Source organism: Anomaloglossus baeobatrachus, chromosome 6 (assembly GCF_048569485.1).
Source record: "Anomaloglossus baeobatrachus isolate aAnoBae1 chromosome 6, aAnoBae1.hap1, whole genome shotgun sequence".
Lineage (NCBI taxonomy): Eukaryota > Metazoa > Chordata > Amphibia > Anura > Aromobatidae > Anomaloglossus > Anomaloglossus baeobatrachus.
This window is the reverse complement of record NC_134358.1, coordinates 432,891,555-432,911,568: the sequence shown is the minus strand read 5'-3', so window position 1 is coordinate 432,911,568 and position 20,014 is coordinate 432,891,555. Positions and strand designations below refer to the sequence as shown.

The window sequence follows — 20,014 nt, the reverse complement described above, 5'->3', positions numbered from 1 at the left end:
CCGGGCAGCACTCTGTGTACCAGGCGGCAGGGTTCTGTGTGCCGGGCGGCAGTGCTCTGTGTGCCCGGGGGCAACATTCTGCTTGCCCGGCGGCAGCGCTCACTCTCTGTGCCTGGCGGCAGCTCTCACTCTTTGTGCCCAGCGGCAGCTCTCACTCTCTGTGCCCGGCTGCAGTCATCCCAGCATCCCCCAGTTCTCGAACCTCCCCCAGGTCTTCCTGTGCTCCCAGCCTCCCTCAGGTCTGCCGGTGCTCCCAGCCTCCCCCAGGTCTGCCTGTGTCCTCTGCCTCCCCCAGGTCTGTCTGTGTCTCCAGCCTCCCCCAGGTCTCTCTGTGTCCCCAGCTTCCCCGGCGCTGTCTGTGTCCCCAGCTTCCCCCAGCGCTGTCTGTGCCCCCAGCCTCCCCAGCGCTGTCTGTGCCCCCAGCACTGTCTGTGCCCCATGTCTGTCTTTGCTCCCAGCGCTCTGTGCCCCCCAGTCTCCCCAGTGATCTCTGTGCCCCGAGCCTCCTCCAGTGCTCTCTGTGCACCCAGTGATCTCTGTGCCCCAAGCCTCCCCCAGTGATCTCTGTGCAGCCAGTGCTCTCTGTGTCCCCAGCTTCCCCAGCACCCTCTGTGCCTCCAGCCTCTCCCATCTTTCTCTGTGCCCCCAGGGCTGTCTGTGCCCCCAGTGTTCCCCAGGGCTGTTTGTGCCCCCAGCATCCTCCAAGGCTGTCTGTGCCCCTCCGGCATCCCCCAGGGCTGTCTGTGCCCCTGCGGCATCCCCCAGGGCTGTCTGTGCCCCTTCGGCATCCCCCTGGGCTGTCTGTGCCCCTCCGGCATCTCCCAGGGCTGTCTGTGGCCCTAGCTATGTATATACCCCCAGCAATGTTTGTGCCCCTAAGCTATGTCTGTGCAATCCAGTGATGTATGTACCCCCAGTGATGTCTATGTCCCACTGCTTCCCTAGTGATGTATATTCCTCCCAGCCCTCCCCAGCAATATTTATGCCCCCCAGCTATGTCTGTGCTCCACATCAATGATGTATGTACCCACCAGTGATGTCTATGCCCACAGCCACGTCTATGTCCCGCAGCTTTTCTAGTGATATATTCTCCTCCCAAGTGATGTATTTGCACTTAGCATCTTCTTTGATGTCTATGCCCCCAGCCTTCCTAGTCATGTCTATGTCCCCTAGCCTCCCCAGGTTTCTATATTCCTCCCAACCCTCCCCTATGATGTATTTGCCCCCATCCCCTCCTGTGATGTATATACAGCAGTCCCAGCCAACTCATACCTGGAAAAGCAGTTGTGAAAAGCAACAAGATCAATATCGCCTAATATTACAGCTGTACCAAAGAGTAGAAGCTCCAGCCATCACAGTGAGTTAATTGTTTGACCAAATATAGTAGAGTAATTTTCAAGTTGATAGTTTTGTGCAGCCCCTGAAGGTTGGTAGAAATTTCCAAATAGCCACCGGCAGAAAAAAGGTTCCCCACCCCTGGTCTATAAGAACTTTAGAGCATACGGTCAAAGCTATCAAGGTAGATGTTAAAGAGAGTTTAACAGTTTAATTTCATAGTATAAGTTGTGCAATGATAATAATAACTTCCTGTTGGTCTTCATTTATTAACAAACACTGATAAACCGACCTAAACAACCTTGTAAACTAAGACCAGAAAAATGGCGATATTTGCCTATATATTATTTTATTGATATTCAGCTGATGGGGGCGTGTCCTGGACATGGTGGCATGAGGAAGCTTCCTTCAGAGCTCCCGCGCCCACGACTTCAGAATACGGCAACCCGCGGACCCTTCACTCCAGGGATGCCTCCCAAAAAAAGACCAGGTGGTGCTCCCGCCCCCGCTCCCCTCGTGACGGGCCAGAGACCCCAGGGGAGCCTCTCCAGATTCCTGGCGGCGTCAGGCCGGGAGCCCCCGCCGGTGTCCCAAGATAAGATGGCGCCGGCATCGCAGCAGCGTTCCCAAGTTGGGGAATCCCCAGACGCGACCCGACGCCCGCCCACAGCCTCTTCAGCAGCGTGGAGAAACGGGCGAACACCTCAGTGGGGGGACCGGAGGTGGTGAACCCAGGTACAGGGCCATGGAGGAGGGGGGAACCGCAAGCCCGGTCTCACGGCATGTCATTGGGGATGAAGTGGAGGCCTCAGCAGCCGGGGGATCGCCTGAACTGGGAGTCCCCACGATCCTCTGTACACAGGGGACCCCTCCTCCTCTAGGGCATGCAGAATCTTCCCTGATGGCAGGCGCCCGGCCCCCCTCAGGAGGACTTACATGCTCTGAGAGAGCTTATCTTGGCCCTCCCTAGCAAAAAAGATTTGGAGGATGTGGTGGCAAGAATAGAATCCTCCCAGCAGATGGCGCTAGCTACCTTGAGAGAGGAAATAGTGGTGTTAGAAGACAAAATTGAGGCTACAGAACATGCACAAGAGTCCCTGGAGAGTAGAATGGAGAGGATTGAACGAGACTGTGAGACCTCTAATGTCCGCATCAGGGAGCTAGCCTTGCTATTGGACGATCAAGAAAACAGGGACAGGAGAAATAACATCAGGCTGAAAGGTATACCGGAGGAATGGCCTCAGGATCTCCTGTGCACTAAAGTCTTATCCATATTCAATCAAGTCACTGATCGCCCCCCTGAGGCCACCTATCTCTTTGACTTCATTCAGAATTCATAGGGTCGCAGGGCCTGGCCCCAGATCTGCTCCCTGCCCCAGATCTGCTCCCTTCCCCAGAGACGTACTGTGTCGATTGCATTATTATGGGGACAGAGAGAGGATCCTCCAGGGAGCCTGGTCACATGGCTCTGTAGAGGTGGATGGGGCTGTGGTGAAGTTATTCCCGGATGTCTCTAGTCGCACACTATACATGAGACGACTGTTTCATCCTCTTCTGCTCAAAATCAAAGAAGCGAATGCCTCGTATAGATGGGGCCATCCCTTTCACTTGATTGTCCGCAAGGGGGACTCAGTGTTCCCATTGAGGAGGCACTCGGAGCTTTCGAATCTTTATGCTTTTCTGGGAATATCAGACTGCTCAATCCCGGACTGGATGGCGTGGGAACCGTGGACCCCAATGGGGCAATGAAGGAGGAAGGAGGGCATCCATTCTTCCCAAAGTGGTGATCTTTGAGGGGCATGGCATCTATCGGGCGCTGATAGGACGGAGGTGCGTCCAAAGAGGAGGCTAGGCGGTCGGAAGAGGAGTCAAGACAAGGGTTGCTTGGAGGTGCTCTCAAGCCTCCCCGTCCCTGAGGCAAGAGTCCGGGCTGTAAGGCTAGCCCAATTGGACACTGCGCAGTGACTTAAGTTCATGAAAACTTTATTCATTCGGCGTTTGGTCGTTTGGGGGGGCGGGCGGGGGGGATGGGCTTATATGCTCATCCTGGGTGGGGGGGTTCGCGGGAGGTTAATTGACAGACGCTCCCCTGTTGTTTGGGGTCCGGGTCACTTAGTATGAATAAGTGGGGCGCGGGTCAGCGCTCTGGCCGCGTGTCAGTCCTTGTCCCTACCTCTCCCAAAGCAGTTTCTGGGCTGGTCCCTGGTACTGAGAGCGGCAGAACAGCTGCTTTTTCACTTTTCTGCTCTCTCTTCTACACCTCTTTCCCTCTCCCCCCCCCTGCAAAAGGGTCTTTGCTCCACCCCTACTTGTCAATACTCTCTCCACCCTCCCCTTCCACTCACCCGCTTCCCCCCCTTTCTCCCTTTTTTTTTGTGTTTGTTGTTCGTCCCTTCAGGGTTCCGTGACAGAGTATGACGAAGCAGAGACAGGCTGAGCTACGGGTGGGCTCACTGAATGTTAAGGGACTGCACAGTCCGGAGAAATGGTCTATTCTTCTGAACTTACTATGGAAAAACCGAATCCAGGTCGCCTGCCTCCAAGAAACATACTGCGAAGCTAAGCCGTACAGACTGGCCGACAGAAGGTACCCTGTAGTTCATCACTCACCCTCCCCTGACTCTAGATCTAGGGGCACGAGCATCCTGATGTCCAGTACGCTCCCATGGGAATTGTTGGACTCTCGGTCGGATGACCAGGGAAGGATTCTGATGCTCAAGGGACGCATTGCAACTCAGACTTTCACCTTCGTGGCGGTCTACTTGCCAAACTCCGGTCAATGTCCCACATTGTTGCGTTACCTTGAGCAGATAGAAGAATTTTCTGAGGGCACTTTGGTTCTCGGGGGTGACTTTAATGTTGTGTTGGAGCCGCTGAGGGATAGCTTTAAAGGGGTGTCCAGTTTGCCACATATGGCACTGCGTCGCTTGAGACGGGGATTACACGACCATCAACTGATAGACACTTAGCGATTGATGCACCCATCAGACAAAGACTTCTCATTTTACTCTGCAGTGCATGACTGCTACTCCAGGTTGGACCTCTTTTTCCTTAAACATGGGGACCTACACTCTCTGGTGGCTTCTTCAATCGAGTGCATATCTTTCTCTGATCACCATAACTCTATCCCTCGGCTGCTTCATCGGGAGGCAGAGTCAGTGGATCCTGAACACTTCGCTACTCAACGAACCGGTAACAATGCAGGAAATAAGTGAGGCCTTGAAGGAATATTTTAACTGCAGCGGGGGGGGAGGTGTCCCCCAACATTGTCTGGAAGGCGCACACATGTGTGGTGAGGGGACTGTTCATCAAACACGGGGCTCGTCTGAAGAGGGAACGGGAAGCTAGAGTCACATCTCTTCTGGCAGATATAAGAGAGCTGGAGGTAATACATAAGGGGTCCTTGGGAGGGGACGTGGGGGCCAACTTGGTCAGGAAGAGGGAGGAGCTCCGGTCCCTGTTATACCATAAAGCTAAGGGAGTGCTGGCTAAGTGTAGACGGCACTTCTACGAATTTAGCAACAAGAGTGGGCAGGGCCCTGGCTAGAGCCTTGAGGACTCAGAGAGCGAGAGGCTACATCTCTAAAGTACACATTTCGGGAGACAGGTGGGCTACACTGCCGAAAGACATTGCCTTCACTTTTAAAGACTTCTATTCCGCTCTCTATTCAATAGATGAGGGACGGTCTGAGAGGGCCAGGACAGAACTGCATAACCGTATCCAGGAGTACATCTTGGACTCCGGCCTGAGGCACCTCAAACCTGAGGATGCGGCCGACCTTGAAAGGCCCATCTCGGAGGAGGAGTATTGGGCCGCAATTAAAAAATCTCCCACTGGTAAGGCCCCTGGCCCGGATGGTTTCCCTCTGCTCTATTACAAAAAGCTGGGAACCATTCTGTCCTCCCCATTTCTCTCAGCATTCAACCATATCCCACATTCCGTAACAACCCCTCTGCCGAGAAACGCCCTAGCCGCTAATATAGTAGTCATCCCTAAAGACGGCAAAGACCCTACTTCTTGTTCTAGCTACCGACCCATCTCCCTCTTCAACACAGACTTGAAGCTCTTCACTAGGATATTATCGGATAGACTCTCTACACTGTTGGGGGGGATCGTTCACCCAGACCAGGCTGGGTTTATGACGGGTAGGGAAGCAAGGGACAACGCGACCAAGGCTCTGAACTTAATCCATAAGGCAAAATCTAAAGGGCTGCCCTTGATGCTTCTGTCGACCGACGCAGAAAAAGCGTTCGACAGAGTTAAGTGGATATTCATGGAGGAGGTCCTGCGGGCAGTGGGGTTGGGGAGAATGATGCTTGGTTGGATTTGCTCCTTGTACAGTAGCCCTTCGGCAGCACTCAGGGTGAACGGTCTCTCAGAGAGATTCCCCATTCGCAATGGAACAAGACAGGGCTGTCCTCTCTCGCCCCTGAATTTTATTTTGACTCTGGAACCTCTACGCAGCCGAATTAGAGACAACATTAACATATCGGGCCCTAAAGTCTCCGGCTCTACTTACAAGATTGCGGCATATGCAGACGACTTACTTTTCTTTATTACCAACCCTCGGGTTTCCCTCCCTAATCTACTAAGTGAGCTGGAAACATATTCCTCTCTATCTAACTTTACAATCAACATGTCAAAATCGGAGGCCCTAAATGTATCTCTCCCCCCGGATCAAGTAACATCGCTACAATCAGCGTTTGAGTTTAGGTGGGCTAGTCAGTCTTTGAAGTATTTGGGTGTTCAGCTGGCTGCGGACAACAGCCAAATATACAAGCTGAATTATCTCCCTCTTCTGCAGTCCCATAGAAAAGATTGCGCTAACTGGGGGAAGGGCTTCTTCACCTGGTTTGGGAGATGTGCAATATTGAAAATGAATATCTTACCACGACTCTTATATCTCTTTCAGTCCCTGCCGATTAGGATCCCTAGCTCTTTCTTCAAGGAATTGGCCTCACTACATACCAAATTTATCTGGGCTAACAAACCTGCGAGACTTTCCCGTTCTCTCTTGTGCAGACCTAAGAGCAGGGGAGGCCTGGGTATTCCAGACCTTAAAAAATACTACTTGGCCACACATATGGTTAGGGTGCTGGACTGGTGCCGCCACTCTAGAACAAAGCCATGGGTGGCCCTAGAACAGAGCTTTTCGGAGATACATCTCCCGGCCACCCCCTGGCTTTTGAACCTTTCCCCGACTACTTTGAGATCTCACCCCACTATTGGCGCCACTCTGGAATGCTGTTTGAGAGGCGAGGTCAGACGTCTCCTTTTGCCAGTGCCTTCCCCCATGTCACCCATACTAGGTGATCCGGATTTCCGTCCTGGTCTCTCGGACCCTGTCTTTAGGGACTGGGTTCAGGGGGGCAGATTTAGAGCTTGTCACCTGGGAAGAGAGGGGGACTGGCCATCCCTAGCGAATATCCAGGGCCTTTTGCCTCCGAGTCCCTTGGGGGGAAGGAGGGCTATGCAGTTGAGGCACTTCATATACTCCCTCCCCCGCTTCACTCAGTATGCCGGACCCCCTACGGGATTCGAAAAGTTGTGCCTGGGAGAGGGTGTCCTACGACATTCACTCTCCCTAAACAGGAGAGAAAAGGCGCAATAGGGTCTTACCCGATATACTGGGCAAAAACAAATAGAAGTGGTGCACTCACCTGATCGGGTTGTGCCAGTCGCAACTCCTTCAACATCAAAAGTGAGTGCCTGAGCGGTCTAGCAGCAGCCCTGTTGCACAAGTAGATCATCAAAAGGAAACTGGAGGAAAAACAGGTTTTTCGCCGCGCTTGAAGACCACAAACAATGGTGTCAAACAGATGATTCTATTATTTCATTCCTACGCGTTTCGGAGACCCCAACTGTCTCCTTCTTCAGGGTAAGGAACTTTACAGAAGCCAAGGAAGGATCTTTTATAAAGCAGTAAAAAGGGGAGGGAAGACAGGGGAAGGAAATCCCTGACTATGACGTCAGCTCACCATGTGCTACGGAGCGATGACTCATAGCCTCGTGGAGTAGAGCCGCGTTATAGTCACGTTTAACAATCGCATATGTTGCATATTAATCTAACTGATCATCCATCATGAACAACATCATAAGTGAAAATCGTAAAACAGTCAGGAAATACCAAAGATAATGATAAGAAGAAAAATAATAATGAAATTAAAATAAAACAAAAAAAACAATGAAAAATAATGAAAAATATATATATATATATATATATACATATGCACATATAAATATATATACATATACATATATGGAGATGCATAGAAATGTTTAGCAAGAGCCCAAAAAGGAGGTCCGTGAAGTTGACAGGCTGTCTCACAGCCATTACTATATCAGAAAAAATAAAAAAGTGTCTTAATGGTGACTCATGGTCAGCTGCAATAAAACCATTAGCACCCTAGTGCAAATGACATACACTAGAATATGCACTGCGTATAGTAACAGAGCACATATTATATCTGCAGTCAAAATTATTGTTATCTTTATTATTATTATTATTATTATTATTATTTAATCGTTAGACCTTAATGGTCTAACAATTCAAAATGAATACATATGTGAAAAGTGCATTTACATGCAAAAAAGTGATGAGGGTGTAGTATTATGGACACTATTAAAACGAATCTTTGGGATCAAATGAAAAACCAGGAGGGTAGTACTGTGCGCATGCGTGAGGGTAGAGACAGATTCTCTTACCAAGAGAGGTGAAGTGAGTTGAAGCCATGGGAAAATTTGCAAAGCACAGGCGCGCTACACATGGAAAGTAGCAAGATCCTCACATAGCGAGGTCAAGCAGGTTCAGAAGCGTGGGAACAACTGTAGCGCGCGTGCGCGTGTACAGTTCACAGCAACTGAGGAAAAAAGGGGGTTGCATGTAATCATGCAATGGAAAAGGGTATACATTATAATGAACATGAGCAAATTACTCAGGAACATCTGGAACGGGACCCTGCCCGACCTGCGCTTAGAAAGAGAAAGATGGTGCATTTAAATTCTAACAAAAAAGGTTCGTCCTCAAGGACTGGAGTGCCGAAAAAAGGGATGATCAGACAAAGAGCCCATCTTTGTACTGCAGAGAAGCGGAAAAAGAGGGGGGGAGGGAAAAATAGGGAGAGAAAGGGGCAAGAGTATATTGTTTGAAACGCGTAGTAGTGTAGAAAATAAAATGACCATAAAAACACAGTATATAGGCTTCTAAAAATATATATAAAAAATAAAATGCAGACATTAAGATTCTTAAGAATATCAAGAGTATCATTAAACACATTTGCCTAAAATTAATAAAATAAATCAGTGATCTCATTAAGGCCAAAAGGTTTTAGAGTATTTAGCCTATGGATCCAATAGGATTCTTTTCTACTGAGGGTTTCTGCTCTATTGTTGGTATTTAGGGGGACTTGCTCTATGGGTGTGATTTTAAAATCTGGATTTTTATGATGTACAAGCGTACAATGTTTGGACAACCCATGTTTTAGGAAGCCGGTTCTGATATTGTGATGATGGGAGTTTAATCTATTATGAAGCTCCTGACTGGTTCTACCCACGTACTGCTTCCCGCAAATACAATCCACCAGATACACTACATAGTCGGACTGACACGTCAAACGATCCTTTATTTGAAAATTTTCAGAGATTCCTGGAGCACTGAAAGAGGTCCTCCCGTGGTGTATACTTTTGCAGCACAAGCATTTTTTTAGACCACATCTGTATGCTCCCCCCATGGCTGGAGTTCTCTTTTATGGCTCAGTGTTGGTGTTCTGAGTCTACTAGGGGCCACAATGGTTTTGATGGTAGGTGCTCATCTGAAGGTAACACCAGGGGCTGAAGGCAAGATAGAGCTGAGGATGGGACTGTTTTACGATTTTCACTTATGATGTTGTTCATGATGGATGATCAGTTAGATTAATATGCAACATATGCGATTGTTAAACGTGACTATAATGCGGCTCTACTCCACGAGGCTATGAGTCATCGCTCCATAGCACATGGTGAGCTGACGTCATAGTCAGGGATTTCCTTCCCCTGTCTTCCCTCCCCTTTTTACTGCTTTATAAAAGATCCTTCTTTGGCTTCTGTAAAGTTCCTTTCCCTGAAGAAGGAGACAGTTGGGGTCTCCGAAACACATAGGAATGAAATAAAAAGAATCATCTATTTGACACCATTGTTTGTGGTCTTCAAGCGCGGCGAAAAACCTGTTTTTCCTCCAGTTTCCTTTTGATGATTCACTCTCCCTGACATACAATATGCTATCAGATCCGGGAGATTTCCCCCCCCCCCCACCCGGCCTACCTACTGCAGTGGGAGAGGGACCTGGGGATTGTTTTATCTGGCTCACAAAGAAACAACATTCTTCTGCTGGCACATAAAACATCGATCAGTTCCAGACTGTTGGAAGCTAATTACAAACTGCTGGCTAGGTGGTACAGGGTCCCGACCAGACTCCATAGAATGTTTCCCTCAGTTGACCCTGCCTGTTGGCGATGCGGCTCGGGGGAGGGTGATTTTGTGCACATTTTCTGGTCCTGTCCTTCTCTGCAGCGCTTTTGGTCGGAGCTGAGGAAGGTAATCAGACGGGTGACCGGCACAACTGAGACACTGGGTCCGGAGCTGTTTATTTTACAGCTATCCAAACTCCCGGTCTCTAAATACAGGCGATCATTGCTAAGATTTTTGGTCATGGCCGCCAGGTCTTGCGTACCGCTTGGCTGGAAGTCTACTACCCCCTCCACGCTGGCACAGTGGGTTTCAAGGATTAACGACCTGATGCATATGGAGGACCTGACATACTCTCTTAATGACCGTCAGGAAGACTTTTATAGGACTTGGTTTCCATGGTTGGAGTTCACCTATTCGGCGGAGTACGCTGGCCTGTTCTCTGCTCCACAGGAGTAGTATCCCTCTGGGAGAAACCCCCACCCCCCTCCCCCTTTTTTTTTCTCTCTCTTTTCCCTCTCTCTCCTCTTTCCCCCTTCCCTTCTCTTCTATCCTATCCCCACTCCTCTGCCCCCCCTCTTACTCTTTTCTCCCTCTACTCCCTTTCTATTTCTCTCTTCCCACCTGCTTTAAATCTTCTCCATGCCTTGCTCTTTCTTTCTCTGCTCTTCACTTTACCCTTATTAAGTTGGGGGGGCTTATAAAAGGTGTAAAATGGGCCAGACTCGAGTAGTAGTGGGGCTGGGATCTGTTCATGTGGGCTGACTGTTTGAACACTTATTATTGTTATATCTGTAATAATATCTGCTGCTCCGTGTGGGGCAGGAGATACTTTGTCTTGTTACGAGTTTGGCTTCAAAATAAAGAATTTAAAAAAGATATTCTGCTGATATTGAAGACTTTGATGTTGCTGGGAAAATTATTTTAGTACAAGTGTTTTATATCCTAATGTTGTTTTATCAAGAAGCCTGTAATCGCATATTGCTTGGATATGCTATCACTTGCTGATTTTTAGGTGTCTGATATAAAAAAAGAAAAAAAAGAACAGAGTTGCGAAACCTACACAGACGTATTACAAATAGTCTAAGGATACGTGCCCACGATCAGTGTTTGCAGCGTTTTGGATGCAGCATGTTTTCACTGCATCCAAAATGCTGCGATGTACAGTACAAGCACAGTGGATGGGAGTTCTAGAAATCCCATGCCCACTGTGCATGTACGGCCCACAGTGAAAACTGACCTGCAGTGCGGCTTTTTGAGCTGCAAGTATGTACATTTTTTGCTGCGGAGTCGCAAGAGTTCTCTGTAGGGACAACACAAGCGAGAGACTGCAGCGCCCCGAACCCTGTTCATGAGCACGAGCAGCTGCGGTCTCCTGCGGAGAAAACTCGACTCGCGGCCCCGCAGGTCAGGATGACCCGCCACGTCCAGGATGCAGCAGGTCATGATCGTGGGCACATACCGTAAAGGGTGTAATGGTTTGACATAAGAGCACTTGAGATGCAGTACACCATTTTCAGGTCTCCATATCAAAGGCCTCTAACCCAACTAATAAGTATCCTGCTCTATGCTGACATGAGCCCCAAAATAGCTGTATGAAGATTGGTATCTATTCCCATTGGATTATACTCAGATGTCATGTTGCAAGACCCACTAAAGGGTTATAGGGAAGCTACTAGAGTTGAATGAATCCTTGAATCTTTTTTTTTGAAGGGGGGGGGGCTAAGTGAAATTAATTCCCATTAAGCAGATTTGGTGCAAATCAAGTCTGCTGGGAAGGGGGTTAAACATAATAAACTCTTATACTTGCCTCTGCTCGGCACGTCTAATACCTATCCCACTGCTTCTGCTGCTCACTATCTGATCCTTTGATTAACTCGTCTCCCTTCTTGTCCCTATGTGTCTTCTGGAGGGTGTCGGAGCTACTGACTATGCAAAATTATGTCATTTTGGGTCTGACACAGGTTAATGTCAGGCGTCTGTGCTCATGTGGTATGTGATGCATATCCTTGATTTGCATTGTGCCCTACATGACAGCATGGGGCTAGTCAACGGCAGTGCTGCCTCTTGGGAAAACCCAGGGACAGAAAAAGAAAGCAAAGGAGCCACTCAGAAGACTAAAGCCTGCTTTATACGTTTCAATATGTCATGCGATCGCATTTGCGATCGCACCCGCCCCCATCATTTGTGCGGCATGGGCAATTTGTTGCCCGTGTCACACAATGCTGTAACCCCCCATCACACGTACTTACCTTCCAAACGACTTCGCTGTGGGCGGCGAACATCCACTTCCTGAAGGGGGAGGGACATTTGGCGTCACAGCGACGTCACACAGCGGCCGGCCAATAGAAGCGGAGGGGCGGAGATGAGCGGGACATAAACATCCCGCCCACCTCCTTCCTTCCTCATTGCCGGCGGGACGCAGGTAAGCTGTGTTCATGGTTCCCGGGGTGTCACACGGAGCAATGTGTGCTGCCTCGGGAACACTGAACAACCGGACGCTCGATTTTTAGAAAATGAGCGACATGTCAATGATGAACGAGAAGATGAGTATTTCTGCTCGTTCATAGCTGTCACACGCTACGATATCACTAACGATGCCGGATGTGCGTCACTTATGACGTGACCCCGCAGACATCTCGTTAGATATATCGTAGCGTGTAAAGCCCGCTTTAGCTGGAAGCAACCGAGGTTGGACAGGTATGGGGAGAGGTGAGCATAAGAATTTACTGTTTTAAATTTTTTCCTTGCCCTTAGAGTCAAGCAAAATAACAGCTGCCATTTTCCTGGATCTGTGTCCAACAAAATGCCCAAAATTGGAATTTGCCTGAATCCACAATTTTTGTTGAATTCTAAACAAATCTGATTAGTTCAGAATCGTTTCACCTATCTCCAATGGCTACCTGGCATCCGACAGTCATCTGCAGAAGACCTCTTTTGCATTTTATTAAAAATGGACAATAGACCTGCTTGTAAGTAGTTAATATAAACTTTTCTAAGACTTTTATATAATGTAAAAATCCAGAAATTTTTACATAATCAACTTGAAAACCCCAGAAAGCAGATTGTACTCATACAATACAGTGTGACAACTTCTACAGGCAAAGCCATCATTATGTTGCCTGAAAATCCCCCAGGGAGATATTATCTGCACATAAAGAGGCAGACATTGGATTATGGATAACATACAACATCATTTTTCTGCTGTTTGTCTCTGAAACTCAGAAGATTTACTCCAGGCTTCCAAAAGTAATATGTTTAGGATAAAAGATTAGGAGGCGAAAGTCTACATGTCTCATTATATGACCGTTTAATTTGTCATTTATGAAAACCCTATGACACATTTACAATGCAGTTAATAGGATCAGCTGGGAATATACTATATGACATAAGCTGGATCAACAATGCTGGCTTTAAAAGGCTGTTTGTTTCTGGATAAATTTAATCATGTACTGTATATACAGCTGTTCACATAGCGGAAGGGGGATGTGAAAAATGTATCTCATCAAACTGTGTATAAGGAAGATTTATTTGTTATGTCACATTTAGGGATGAATGAACCCAAACAGTAAAGTTCAGGGTTTATACCGGACAGCTAGTGTTTGGGGCTTGAACTCGAACATGGAGTTTTAAAAAAAGTGTCACTGTTCTGGTGATGTTCGTTTGCTAAAAAGTTTTTTGAAAAGCTGCATGTCAGCCATTCTATAAGCCTTTTGGCATGTGGAAGATGCCTGTATGCTGCTGTGAAGAATAAGTACATTTTAAAACATTATGTGGGATCCCCGTATTTGTGATAACCAGTGCAGGTGAAGCAGGCAGCTGCATGCTGCAGCCCTTAACTATCTGCTTTACCAAAAACTGGTTATCAAAAATAGAGGACATCCAATGTCTTTTTTAATTATTTATTTAAATAATTTTAAAAAAACGGCATTGGGTCCCCCCTATTTTTGATGACCAGCCAAGGTAAAGACAGCTAGGGGCTGGTATTATCAGGCTGGAAAGGCCCATGGTTATTTGGTCCTTTTCAGCCTAAAAATACCATTCTGAGGCCACCCCAGAAGTGGTGCATTCATTAGCAGAGGTAGTTAAACCACTCAAGCTCATTATTGCATCAGTTATGCTGATAAGACATTGGACACTTTGGACTCTCATTCCGTTATTAAAGAAGTGGTTCACCCATTTCCATTATTTGCTACATCGATATAGCTTTGAGAAACAATGTTTCTTTCAAATACCTTGCTTTGGCAATCGTGCCTGTGAGCGGCGCTATTGTGGTCTGCTCTTCCCCATCGTGTGACCCCGGGCTCCGTGACCTCGGGGATCCGGTGATGTCATGTCAACTTCCTGTTCACCTGACATCACCGTTGTCAGCCCCAGTCTCCATGAGTCACTGGGCGGCGTTTCACCGCTCGTCTCTCCTGTTTGCATGCTCTGCAGTGAAGGAGGGGGGAGCAGAGAGATGCTGGGCTGTGCTAAATGATGAAACTCCGCCCAGAGCCCAGTCACTCATGGAGACTGCGGCCTGCCTCAATTGATGTGACATCACTGGATCCCAGAGGTCACGGGGCCCTGAGGGTCACTCGATGGGGATGAGCGGAGCAGACAGGCACTATTGGCAACACAAGGTATTTGAGAGAAACATTGTTTCGCAACATAATATTGATGTGGCCAGTAATGAAAAGGGGTGAACCACCGCGTTAATACTGCTCCCAATAATCATACATTTAAATATGACACCTAATATATTTTGTGATAAATTCCCTTTAAGTTGTGAATTGTCTCTCCAGGAAAGGAGACAAACTCTAGCGCAGCACCAGTTTAAGTTGTGAACATATTCATAGACGTAAAGGACAAATATAGACCACAGCCACACCATGACTAGTACAATATGGTATGTGATAAATTAAGTATAGAGTTTACATGGTGAGGTTGAGGACCCAGGCAGGTCGCTAGTAAACAATTGAAAGGAGAGAAAAACGCGACCAAATGCCATATTGTGCAAAAGTGATGTCTTTATTAAGTCAGGGAAGGTTCCCTTTTACAACTCCAATGTGCGAGCACGCATGCGTGCCGTCTGCTCCGGGACGTCACTGCTTTGCTGCATCGATCCACCCCGTATATGACGTCTGCTCACGTGACCGGCAATGACGGTCACGTGACCGGAAGTGTCGTGTGCCGGGCGACGCGGCGGGCAGATGACGTCCTCGGTTGCTAAGGCACTACATGCGTCACTCCCCTCGTACATTGGATTTGATTGGCTATCGCCTTGCTTTTAATCTCCCACCCCCTCACACTTACCACTCCCCCTGACGAGGGCTTGGACGCCGAAACGGCCGTCGGGTGACGCAGGTCACAGTGCTCTCCGTGTTTTTTGTCTGCCAGGTATGTCTGCCGGTTTTATGCAGTTTATTCTCATTTTCATCTTGTACATACAATTGCATGTGTAACCGATTGGATCTATTGCGGTCCGGTTACTCTTTATTGGATGCCCCTGGTGGACAATGTTTACCATCTCATTAATTATGGGTTGGCACTAATTTTAGTGTTATACGTTTTCTCTTATATATTATATCTTGGATTGCCTGTGTCTTGCTTTTTCACTTGTGGCTGTGCCGCAGCTTTTACCTTCCCTGACTTAATAAAGACATCACTTTTGCACAATATGGCATTTGGTCGCGTTTTTCTCTCCTTTCAATAGACGTAAAGGGTAGAGAAGTAGTTAGTGTCAATATTTCTGGGGTATTTGATCAGGAGGGGTTTGACATGAGCATCTCTAGTTGTCTGGAGTAGTTAGGGAGGTAAGTTCAGATGTTGTCCCACATCGAGTATTACAGGTGGCTTGGTATGCCTCAGTGACATCATCTGCCAACGCCTTTCCAAGAGGACATTTCACCAATCTGTGCATGTTAAACTGACCTCATCAAGAAATCCTGGCTGCAGAGCTGAATTAAATCTATTTTTTTATTTTTTAATTTCTCTTCTCCATTGCAGAAATATTAGCTTGCAAAGTTTAGGTTTTAAATAATTTATCTTCCAGTTCAACTAGGCATTACGGAGGTTTGCCTGTGAGGGCGTGTACTCTCTTAACGTATTTTTTGTCATTGTCTCTTGATCAGCAGTGCATTTTTAAACGACAATTTTACTTTTTATTCCCAAGTTTTACACTCCCTGGTGTGAGTGAATGGTTGGTGCTGAAGCAATCCCACTGACATTTTGAATTTCCTGAGACATCATCCTCTGACTGGATGAGGTGGTTACTCGGCCTGTGACAGCGCTAATAAGCATGACCCTGGAGAGGTTACAGAGGCCATACCTAACTGTATGCTGGTGAGTCATTGACTCCTTCCGGTGTGCCTCCTGGCGCGGCATCCCAGATTCCACCTACACTGAAGATATGGTGGTCCCTTGGTCAGACCGCACTACCGGACGACCCAAGTAACACTTACCCACACAGAGTAAACCATGCTCTCTAGCTACCAGCTGCCTGCAGTGTATGGCAGGAGGGACACCGATCAGCGGACAGGATCTCCAACTCACAGCTACACGCTATCCTCAGCGTTGTGCCTGCAGCACAACTCCTATAGGTGAGTGCATTCACCCCTCTCTATTGTAAGCCTGGAAGAATCTTCATAGAAGTGCTCCCTTGTTAATTTTGTCTTCATAAAGTATAATTAGAGTCTGTTCTCATTAAATTGCAATCTGCTATGGAATTCTAAAACCTACATCAGAGTGCTGCTTCAGATGTGCCGCTTTACTCTTTATCTGCCCATCTGGTTCCGATGTGTCCTGCCTTGCTTGTTTGTCTGTTGTCCTGCATTTCCTGTTCTTTACTATTCAATGTGTCTTTCAACCCTCTGTGCCAACGACCTAGATCTGTGTATCCATCTTGACATGTGGTTTTGCATATCAACATCTCGGGGTGAATGCTAACAGAAATAACCATATGGTTGTGATGTATCAGCCATAAAGTTATCACTATGAGTGGTTATACTTGTAGTACTTCATCAGTATGTACCGCCCCGGTGTTAGTCGGGCTGCTCAGATCCGGGATCGTGGCTCAAGGGGGTCGTCCGGACCTGGCTTGGCGGACAATTTGATCCGTATAAAGGGGGTATTTACAGGGGATAAGTTCGTGATGCCACCTGTGGGTTGCGGTAATGGGAGTACCGCCGCTGCTGTAAGGAGTAACGGGGCAGATGGAGTTAAGCAGCCAGATGTTAGTCCCTCCACAGGAAGGGAAGTCCCCTGGCTCAGGGAGTTGGTAGTTATTTGGGAGAGCAAGGTGCAGGGGACCAGGGTACTCACTATGGGTAGTCATGGTGCTGGATGAGGTTTATAAAGGAGACACACACGCTGTAGGTAAACCAAATTCTCTGTGTGCCACTGCCACTGCGGGGAGCCCGTCCAAGTACCCGGTCCCACCGGTGTCACATAGTAATCCGGAGCCTGCCTCCAAGCATAGTTTCGTGTCCATGTGGGTCCCTATAGCTTGGAGCTGTAAGGTCCCGCTATTCAGTTTTTAAGTGAAGACTTACTCCCAAGGGTTGGCACTTGGGACTTTAATGGGTTGCTTTCTCTGGAAAACCCTGTCCCCCGCGGTGTGCTGATGCCCTCAGTCTCTGAGCTCTCTGGGAAGGTCCCTGAAGGTTCCCTTCCTCTGCAGGTCAAATGTCAGGACGTTAAATCAGCTCTTGACCTAGGGTCCTGTACCCCGTTGTGCTCGGTACCGGTCAGTTCTTTTGGGCTTGCTGATGCCGACAGTCCTCCTAGACTATGTCTGTCACACCCTTATCCAATGTCACTGCTACCGGTCCCCGACTCCTCTGGTCTCGGACCACCGTCTGCGACCCAACCTCGGTCTAGCTCCCCGGGAGCTAACACTCCAGCTCCTCACTCTTTGAGGGCTCTCACTCGACTCTCTACTTCTCTCCCACCAGTCTGCCTGACCCTTAGGTGGGTGGCCCTTTTCCAGCTAGACCAACACACTGGTGTGTCTGACAGGTCATGATGTGAGGTGTTGATTGGGATTTGTGGTGCGGATGGAGGTGACACCGGTTTTTGGGAAGTTGGAGCCATGGGGGGTAAGCCCTGCACCCTGGGTAAGGATGCAGTACCCTGTGGCACCCTGATGTACTGAGGGGAGTCACAAGTACAATTCTTAGTCACTGGTACTGGAATTTGGGTGATAGTTTTGGATGGAATTATGAATTGAATGAGTTAATATTATAAATGTTTATATTTAGTATGTTACTATGTTGAAAACGTTATTCCTACATATTTCATAAATCACACAGTTAATAAATAATGTCTGTTTGCCATCCTAACAATGATAAATGTCCTGTTTTATCTGTCACTTATTGGTGGTGAAGTTCTATAAAAATACATACGTGTTTAAAATTCCTGAATGGCACAAACTGAACAATGTCCCGGAGACAAGGCTCTCCCTTGGGTGACCTCAGTATGCCATCATCTCCATCCAACATCTGCATGTCACTAAAATCAGCATTTCCAACACCGACAATGATAACTGACATAGGAAGATGAGAGGCATGAACTATAGCTTCCCTAGTGTCAGCCATGTCTGTGATAACGCCATCCGTTAAGATGAGCAGAATGAAGTATTGCTGCAAAAGAACAAATACAAAAATAACACTAAGTATAGCAGAATTAAAGACGAAAAATAAACAGAACATATAAATAAAGTGAATAAAATATCATTAGAATATGCAGTAATATACTCTTTGTAATCTAATCAGGTAATATGACTAGCAGCAGATATTTATAGGAGTTAGTTCTCACAGGATGACACATATTAATATATAAGTGCATTGTAGTAATATTGATTGGGAAAATATGATAAATCTACTGTAGATGACAATTCCCTAAACTTATTAGCGTCAAATCAATTGAATGGCTACTATTTCAGCTTAGGCACCATAGACATCGCCGCACTTTGTCCATAACTGAAGCAAGATTACAAAGTCATTGAACTCCATATTGTTAAGGTGGTGTCACACATAGCAACGCAGCAGCGATCACGACCAGCGATCTGACCTTATCAGGATCACTGCTGTGTCGTTACATGGTCGCTGGTGAGCTGTCAAACAGGCAGATCTCACCAGTGACCAGCCCCCAGCCAGCAGCAACACGTGGAAGTGTAACTAAGGTAAATATCGGGTAACCAAGGAAAGCACTTCTCTTGGTTACCCGATATTTACCTTAGTTACTAGCATCCGCTGCTCTCATGCCGCCAGTGCCGGCTCCCTGTTCCCTGCACTCGTAGCCAGAGTACACATCGGGTTAATTACCCAATGTGTACTCCAGCTACGTGTGCAGGGAGCAGGGAGTCAGCACTGGCAGCGTGAGAGCACACCGCTTAGTGCTGGCTCCCAGCACTCCTAGCCAGAGTACACATCGGGTTAATTACCCGATGTGTACTCCAGCTACGTATGCAGGGAGCCGGCACTGGCAGGGGGAGAGCGGCGGACGCTAGTAACTAAGGTAAATATCGGGTAACCAAGGAAAGGGCTTCTTGGTTACCCGATGTTTACCGTGGTTACAGCTTACTGCAGGCTGCCAGACACCGGCTCCTGCTCCCTGTTCGTTTCAGTTCGTCGCTCTCTCGCTGTCACACACAGCGATGTGTGCTTCACAGCGGGAGAGCAACATCCAAAAGATGAAACAGGACATTCAGCAATGACCGGCGACCTCACAGCAGGGGCCAGGTCGTTGCTGGATGTCACACACAGCGACAGTGACGGCACGTCGCTGCTACGTCACAGATAATGGTGACTTAAGGTGGTGTCACACGTAGCGACGCAGCAGCGATCACGACTAGCGATCTGACCTTATCAGGATCGCTGCTGCGTTATTACATGGTCACTGGTGAGCTGTCAAACAGGCAGATCTCACCAGCGACCAGTGTCCAGCCCCCAGCCAGCAGCAACGCGTGGAAGCGTAACTAAGGTAAATATCGGGTAACCAAGGAGAGCACTTCTCTTGGTTACCCGATATTTACCTTAGTTACTAGCGTCTGCCGCTCTCACGCTGGGAGTGCCGGCTCCCTGTTCCCTGCACTCCTAGCCAGAGTACATATCGGGTTAATTACCCGATGTGTACTCCAGCTACGCGTGCAGGGAGCCGGCACTGGCAGCGGTGCAGACTCCTATCCCCTGTTTCAGCATTTATGTTCTGACCATTTATTTCTAAAAAAAATATTGACAATATCTGACAGGA

At 47.9% G+C, this 20,014-nt stretch overlaps 1 protein-coding gene across 1 annotated transcript in view; it reads right to left on the bottom strand.

Annotated features, from left to right (window-relative positions):
• Positions 1–20,014, bottom strand: part of CPNE4 (copine 4) — a 796,320-nt gene that overhangs the window by 15,859 nt on the left and 760,447 nt on the right. The window contains exon 15 of the mRNA XM_075315205.1: positions 18,166–18,402. Within this exon, the coding sequence (XP_075171320.1) occupies positions 18,166–18,402 (237 nt within the window). The remainder of the gene's footprint in view (positions 1–18,165; positions 18,403–20,014) is intronic.